General features: G+C 41.7%; 1 protein-coding gene across 2 annotated transcripts in view; it reads right to left on the reverse strand.

The window, feature by feature from the left end:
* Positions 1-7979, reverse strand: part of SAMD8 (sterile alpha motif domain containing 8) — a 57508-nt gene extending 49529 nt beyond the window's left edge. For both annotated transcript variants that reach the window (XM_070364432.1, XM_070364431.1), the window contains exon 1: positions 7747-7979. In XM_070364432.1, coding sequence (XP_070220533.1) covers positions 7747-7920 — 174 coding nt within the window. In that variant the 5' untranslated portion in view covers positions 7921-7979. The remainder of the gene's footprint in view (positions 1-7746) is intronic.
* Positions 7980-8824: the final 845 nt, after the last annotated feature.

An 8824-nucleotide genomic window follows, 5' to 3' on the forward strand; every position in this document is an offset into this window, starting at 1 on the left:
GAGAACTGACTGTGGTTGCCAAGGTGGAGGAGGGAGCAGCGGATATGGAAGGGATAAACAAAAAGGTCCTACTGTACAGCATAGGAAACTATATTCAATATTCTGTAATAAACCGCAATGGAATATATAAATATATAAATAAATAAGCAGGCTGGGTTTTTATTGTAGTTTCACTAGATTGTGTGTGTCTGTGTGCCTGCGTGTATGTGCATAAATATTCTAAAATACTGGAGTACAGCTGTCTGAAATAACTGTCCACTTTAAATATCATACACTGTCTTCAAAAACCACACATTGAGATACTAAGGGAATATTTCATGCAAAGATGGGCTCAATAAAGGACAGAAATGGTATGGACCTAACAGAAGCAGAAGATATTAAGAAGAGTGGCAAGAATACACAGAAGAACTGTACAAAAAAGATCTTCACGACCCAGATAATCATGATGGTGTGATCACTCACCTAGAGCCAGACATCCTGGAATGTGAAGTCAAGTGGGCCTTAGAAAGCAACACTATGAACAAAGCTAGTGGAGGTGATGGAATTCCAGTTGAGCTATTCCAAATCCTGAAAGATGATGCTGTGAAAGTGCTGCACTCAATATGCCAGCAAATTTGGAAAACTCAGCAGTGGCCACAGGACTGGAAAAAGTCAGTTTTCATTCTAATCCCAAAGAAGGGCAATGCCAAAGAATGCTCAAACTACCGCACAATTGCACTCATCTCACACGCTAGTAAAGTAATGCTCAAAATTCTCCAAGCCAGGCTTCAGCAATATGTCAACCGTGAACTTCCAGATGTTTAAGCTGGTTTTAGAAAAAGCAGAGGAACCAGAGATCAAATTGCCAACACCCACTGGATCATGGAAAAAGCAAGGGAGTTCCAGAAAAACATCTATTTCTGCTTTATTAATTATGCCAAAGCCTTTGACTGTGTGGATCACAATAAACTGGAAAATTCTTCAAGAGATGGGAATACCAGACCACCTGACCTGCCTCTTGAGAAATCTGTATGCAGGTCAGGAAGCAACAGGACATAGAACAACAGACTGGTTCCAAGTAGGAAAAGGAGTACGTCAAGGCTGTATATTGTCACCCTGCTTATTTAACTTATATGCAGAGTACATCATGAGAAACACTGGACTGGAAGAAACACAAGCTGGAGTCAAGATTGCCGGGAGAAATATCAATAACCTCAGATATGCAGATGACACCACCCTTATGGCAGAAAGTGAAGAGGAACTAAAAACCCTCTTGATGAAAGTGAAAGAAGAGAGTGAAAAAGTTGGCTTAAAGCTCAACATTCAGAAAACCAAGATCATGGCGTCCGGTCCCATCACTTCATGGGAAATAGATGGAGAAACAGTGGAAACAGTGTCAGACTTTATTTTTGGGGGCTCCAAAATCAGTGCAGATGGTGACTGCAGCCATGAAATTAAAAGACGCTTACTCCTTGGAAGGAAAGTTATGACCAACCTAGATAGCATATTCAAAAGCAGAGACATGACTTTGCCAACAAAGGTCCGTCTAGTCAAGGCTATGGTTTTTCCAGTGGTCATGTATGGATGTGAGAGTTGGACTGTGAAGAAGGCTGAGCGCCGAAGAATTGATGCTTTTGAACTGTGGTGTTGGAGAAGATTCTTGAGAGTCCCTTGGACTGCAAGGAGATCCAGCCAGTCCATTCTGAAGGAGATCAGCCCTGGGATTTCTTTGGAAGGAATGATGCTAAAGCTGAAACTCCAGTACTTTGGCCACCTCATGCGAAGAGTTGACTCATTGGAAAAGACTCTGATGCTGGGAGGGATTGGGGGCAGGAGGAGAAGGGGACATTGGAGGATGAGATGGCTGGATGGCATCACTGACTCGATGGACATGAGTCTGAGTGAACTCCGGGAGTTGGTGATGGACAGGGAGGCCTGGCGTGCTGCGATTCATGGGGTCGCAGAGAGTTGGACATGACTGAGCGAGTGAACTGAACTGAACTGAAAGGAATTTAAAACAATTGGTGAAATTTGGTTCATAAATATATGTGCTGTTTTAGGAAGTTATTCATGATTTGGTATCCAGTAAATTTTTTTAAAAATTACCATTTCCAAGTGATGTATAAAATCTAAAATATAATGCCCATCAGATCAGATCAGATCAGTCGCTCAGTCGTGTTCGACTCTTTGCAACCCCATGAATCACAGCACGCCAGGCCTCCCTGTCCATCACCAACTCCCGGAGTTCACTCAGACTCACATCCATCGAGTCAGTGATGTCATCCAGCCATCACATCCTCCGATGTCCCCTTCTCCTCCTGCCCCCAATCCCTCCCAGAATCAGAGTCTTTTCCAATGAGTCAACTCTTCGCATGAGGTGGCCAAAGTACTCGAGTTTCAGCTTTAGCATCGTTCCTTCCAAAGAAATCCCAGGGCTGATCTCCTTCAGAATGGACTGGCTGGATCTCCTTATAGTCCAAGGGACTCTCAAGAATCTTCTCCAACACCACAGTTCAAAAGCATCAATTCTTCGGCGCTCAGCCTTCTTCACAGTCCAACTCTCACATCCATACATGACCACTGGAAAAACCATAGCCTTGACTAGACGGACCTTTGTTGGCAAAGTAATGTCTCTGCTTTTGAACATGCTATCTAGGTTGGTCATAACTTTCCTTCCAAGGAGTAAGTGTCTTTTAATTTCATGGCTGCAGTCACCATCTGTAGTGATTTTGGAGCCCAGAAAAATAAAGTCTGACACTGTTTCCACTGTTTCTCCATCTATTTCCCATGAAGTGGTGGGACCGGATGCCATGATCTTGGTTTTCTGAATGTTGAGCTTTAAGCCAACTTTTTCACTCTCCACTTTCACTTTCATCAAGAGGCTTTTGAGTTCCTCTTCACTTTCTGCCATAAGGGTCCCAAGACAAAAAATGGGGAAGAGATTTTTTTTTTTAATTTTATGAAGTTAATGTTAATCTATTCTCCTTAAAGCAATTGTACATTACAGTTGCACTCACACTAAAATAAGCTTAAATCCAACTTTATCTAATAAAGTTTATTTAATATGCATAATAGAGACAAATTATACCAGTGTTCAGATCCATAAATCAGAGCATAAAAGTAATTTTTATGAAAGCAAACCAAAATGTAAGAGGACAAGATTTACTTTGGTCATTTAGCTCTCAGTTTATAGTATTTGGGACTATGCAGCTTTTTAAAAATCTCATTAAAATTTTTTAATCTTAAATTAGAAGACTTTCATTGAGCAAACAAAAAACTATTATTTTCTCTTTACAGTTATCAAAAGATGGTTTGTTTCTTAGTAAGCACCATTTCCAAGTATCTATGAATCTGCTATAATTACAAAACAGTTTCAAAGACCCAGAACCACTTACTACCATATTTGAAACACTAGCAGTAATTTTTAAAAATTTATTTATTCTTAATTGGAGGATAATTGCTTTACAATGTTGTGTCGGGTTCTGCCATGCATCATGTATCAGCCACAGGTGTACACACGTCCTCTCCCTCTTGAACCTCTTTCCTCATCTCCCCACTACGGTGTCACAGAGCACTGAATTTGGGCTCTCTGCGTCATACAGCAAATTCCCACTGGCTATCTATTTTACATATGGTGATATTGATGTCTCAGTGCTACCCTCCCGATTTCTCTCCTTTCCCCACTGTGTCCACAAGTCTGTTCACCATGTTGATGCTCCCACTGCCGCCCTCCATAAAGGTTCATCAGTGCCGTCTTTCCAGATTCCATATATATATATACGCTGATACATGATAACTGTTTTTCTCTTTCTGACTTACTTCACTCTGTACTAGCAGTGATTTTTTTTTTTTTACCCTTCTGCTATATCCCACTCCTGGGCAGTAGAGTCTGGGGCAGCACGTCTGAAATATGTTAAATTGCCTCTTCAGTTACATCATCACTCTCTTGGCTGCACTTCAGCCCCAGACCATGCACTGTTATCTACTGTTATTAAAAAAGTTGTCATGTTTTTGTCAGAACACAAAAGTTTTCTGGCTCCAACTTGCATTTAAATTAAGACTTCTACTGTTAGGTTGCACCTAATTCTGTATCACAGTCGGAACTGTCTCAGTTCAATGAATAAGAATCTTATAGACAACACTGTGTAGGTTACATCCTCAGTTATAGTAAAAGTTTTTACACAACGGCTAAAATTTACTGGTAAGTTTGATGAAGAATACTTAACCTGGCTGCGTGCCAGAGCACACCAGTAAAGAAGTATATAAAATTCAGATTCTTATTCTACTCACTAAAATAATATTTGAGCAAGCTAGTAGTGGTTTGACAGACTGGTAAAGATTTTTAAATATGCTACACCTCTAAATCAAATCAGCATAATGGAAAATGAAAAACTGGCTCAAGACTTCACGCTCCATTACAATATTGTGCAAATACAATGGATTTGGCTCCAAAATTCAATGTATGATTCTGGGAATCTTTGACTTTCATACCAATTTACATTGATGCAACTGACATCAATTTAATTTAGTCTCAAAGTTCCACACTAAAACCAGCTTGCAGGCATCTCCAGAAACTCAGTAACACAGTTTAACTTACAGGAAGAACCTAAATTCACGGTTCTCACTTCATACTAGAATTTCTTACCTATCAAGAACTTTAAGAGAACAGAAAGAGGGTCAAGATAATAGACATATTACCACCTCTCTTGTCTCAGCCACAATTCAAAAGCTATACAAAAACTCACAATAAATATTCAAGACAAATATAAAAATAGGTTTCTGCCTCCACAACATTCTTCTAGGGTTCATATCATAAAGCACTATTTTATGGTGAAACTCTATGCTGAAACTACTATGACCAAGTTTTCTTGGTTTCTACTATCCCAAGCAAAAGCCAAGATACACTTACATTATGTTACATTCTGCAGTGCGGTGACTTTACTACTAATAGGGTGCAGAATTTAGTGAAGTAACAAAACATTTCAAATATAGAAGCCTGAAGTCAGGGAGATTAAGATCCACTAATGATGGTGCTATGTGTATGGTAGGAGAGGGTAAAGGTACATCACAAATCTATATCCACATCTGCAGATGGTAAATTACCAGACAATGAAAAAGGCAGCATATAAACACTGAAATGTTCTCAAAGGGTGCCTAAGTTAACCTCCTGATTTCTCAAAGCCAAGAGAAGCACAAACACATAAATAAGAATCACTGTCATGATAATGACCATGCTAAGTACATCCTACTATTAACACCATAGTATTGTATAAGGCCTATAGAATTTTTTAAGAATAACTAGTTAATATGGTTACTGTTACAAGACAAAATAATAATATTCACTAGAACATCTGTGATTCAACAGTTTCCTCAAAACAATGTTCAAATTTCAATTCTAAGAAAAATCATGAAAATGTCTCTAAATCATCTATGGCAAAGTTTTGAAAAAGCACTGAGGATCTAGTGATTAACAAAATAAAAATGCTTACGAGGAACTGTGAAGTGTGAAGAGTCTTTGCAGAATGGCCAAGATGCTACTGAAATCAAAAATGATTATCTAAATATATCTGCATGTTCTGCCATTGCAATCATAATGACTTATTTGGGAGTAATACATATTGTCTTGCCTAAGAGTAACTGCTCTACCATAAAAACGATTTTATTTACAACTAAGTGGCTGTGAAAATTGCCAAGGCTAAACAAAGACAAAATAACTATTAGGCACGTTAATATATTAACTGTACAACTTCATCTAAAAGTTCCTTTAATTCTGCACTAACATTAAGATGTAATCTCAAGAGTTCTTATACTTCAATTCAGTGCAGCAAATTTTTACATGCCAAGACTTTTATTTAGAGCTAAGTATGAAGATAAGATCTCTAGAGAATCTCAGTTTAGTGAGGGTAAACAAACAAATAAACAACAGTATATACACTTTCTCAACTATATTAATTTAAAGAAAAAGGAGCTAATTTTTTAACAATAGCTAAAAGCAAGGCTAAGAATTCATCTCTCCTTTGAAGAAATAATTATCAGTCCACTGAGCATTTGAAAATATGACATATAGTGTATACACATACACTAATTTAGTAACTAGCTGCAATAAGTAAATTATCATCTCATTAAGATTAAACTGTTAAGATACCCATTTAGACTAGAAATACTTGATTAAAACTTTGTTTTGAAATGCCAACAACTTTGTAAACCTGTAACTGCATAAAAAGTTATAAAACAACATATGAGACGTGGCTAGTCAAACACTTCACCAAACCATGTTATTTAACAATTACAAAAAAAACACACAAAAAAGCCTATTTCAACCAAATATAGATATGGTAATCATCATTTTTCTGGCACAATCATGGTTTTGGTACTATGTCTTCCATACAGTAAAAGGCATCTGTGTACCCACCTATCTCAGTGCTGTTAACTGCCAGCTACAAGCATCCTCTATTCTTACTCTAGATAACTCTACTAAAAATATTATTTCTACAATATCTGCAAAGTATTGGTCCTGCAAATCTGTCAAGGGTACCCTTCCAGTTTTCAAGAGATAACTCCAATTCTGGAGTCATTGGAGAGAGAAAGGTCTGGCAGTCTCCTGGACTGTGATGTTTTCACACAGTTTTATCTACTTTTTTAGGTAGATAAAACCAGATACTTTTAACCCAGATACTTGCAGTGATCGTATTTTTACCTCGTGACCAGTATGTGTCAACTCAAATTGTCAACAGTGAAATCAGTGAGTACTGAGTATCTGCAAAATCTAAGTGTCCAAACTCGTTTTTTAGTTTTTTTTTAATAAAGTATTAAAAATTTTTTTAAGATTACCTAAACTTGTCAGGTATTTAAGACAAAACAAATTTAAATAAAATACAAACGAAAAAAGAAACACGCTATCACTGTTAGAATAAATTCAAAAGATTTATCTTTATATTCAGAATCACTCCTTTCACTATCTTTTCCAAACATCACTTCGTTTTCACTACTTCTCCTAGTCTTTTGGGCAAATCAGTGTTAAAGAACACCCTTCTCACCCCAGATTCTGATAAGGACTCACTGTCCACAAACGAGAAAGCTCCATAATCCAAGTATATTACCCCAGAGATCTTCCATGCTATGAAAGACACCTGTGAAAACGCCAAAGCCCTAAATTAGAGCCCCCAAGGGCTCCTTTTCTGTCTTGACCCCATTTCTCTCTTTCTGGTCTTTAAGGCCAGACGACTTGCCACCTTAGAGCCCCTTCCTCTTCAAACCTAAATCCTTCCCCTAATTAGTACCAACCCCTTAGGTCAGCAATCTCGTCAGTCCCACCCCAGTTCCTTCTCTCTCGCCAAGTGGGAACATCGACCCTGGATCTCTTCCCACTGCCAAATCGCAGAGCATCTGCCCCTCCAGTCCTGCATTCCCTTGGGACCCTTCGGTCTTTCCCCCTCACTTCCACCCGGCTTTCCAAAACCTCCATGCCCTGCCTCTTCAAGGCCACATCTCCCTCAGCCTCCACACCCTCTCCCTCGCCCCTCGGCCTCTACTTACTCCTTAGTCTGGGGCCATCGTCACCCGCCTCAGGGCCTCGGCTCAACAACCTCCATTTCCCTCAGATTCCGTTCTAAAGGGGACTCTCCACGCTCCCTCAACCGTCTCCCACGGCCCCTGCGAATTCTGTCCATGGCACCCCCACCCGCCTCCATCCCCGACTCCTCCACTCACCCTTGCTGCACGCGCCCACCCCGAACTCCCCTCTCCTCCACCCCAGCTGCCGCTCACCTCCTTGTTCCGAATCGGGGTCCCCGGACCCGTCTCCGGGTCGGCGTCCGAGCCGCTGCCGGAGTCCGGTGCCCTCCGGGCCTCCCCGGAGAGAGACGCCTCAAGCGGTGGGGGCGGAGCCCGGGTAGGCGAGCCGGAGTGGAGGCTGGGGCGGTGGCGGCTGCGCGCAGGCATCGCCGCAGCCCGGCTCCGGCCGCGGTCTCATCCGCGCCGGCAGCTGCTCAAATCCGAACCGGAAATGCTTCGCGAGGCGGGGAAAATCGACGGGAGGCGGAGCCCTAGGGGGTGGAGCCAAAACCGGAAGAGGCTCGGGGTTCAAGATGGGCGTGAGGGGAGGATTGCGATCTGAAACGGCTGCAAGGAAACTCGAGAGAGATGCATTTGGTCCAAAGCTAACGAGATGAGAGATGAGGCGCTACTACAGGCGGGGCGGGGCCTATGGGATTAGTAAATTGGGGGCAAGAGGGGCTTTTCCCCAATTCCTTGGCAGGGAGCCAGCTCCTCTCCAAGAGCCAACCTCCAGTCATCATTATTACCGTTTATTGCCCCTTTACTCTCTGACTGTCCCTATGCCAAATGCCATATAAATATATCACTTAATCCTTGTTCCACCTCTGCAGGGTATCACAACAGAGAAGGGCCAAGCAACTTTGCCTCAGGTTAGGCAGTTAATATGTGCCGAAGCCAGTATTCCTACTGAAGTCTAACTTAAGAACCTATGCTCTTCTCGCTTTACTGTACTGCCCCACCCTGAAGGAAGCCCCCACCTCAGGCTTAGCAGTGGCATAAACCAAGTGTAAAACCGCCTTCGACCTGGGCTCCAGCCCCCTCTTCACCTTGCTTCCTCGGGCGGTGCAAGGCAGGTTTCAGTGGCTCTGATGGGAGTGGGGATAGATTTTGGGGTGGACATGAGTGCAGCCTGCTTCCATGGAATGCCCTGGTATGGCCTTTACCCTCAAACCAGACTCAAAGCCAGGTGCAACTGGGAGCCTCCCCACTACAGCTCCACCACAAAGCCTTCATGAAGGCATCTGAGAGTGGGCAAGACATCTCACTTCAGCCTACAAGGACCTCTGGC

This window comes from Bos mutus, chromosome 28 (genome assembly GCF_027580195.1).
Source record: "Bos mutus isolate GX-2022 chromosome 28, NWIPB_WYAK_1.1, whole genome shotgun sequence".
Classification (NCBI taxonomy): Eukaryota; Metazoa; Chordata; class Mammalia; order Artiodactyla; family Bovidae; genus Bos; species Bos mutus.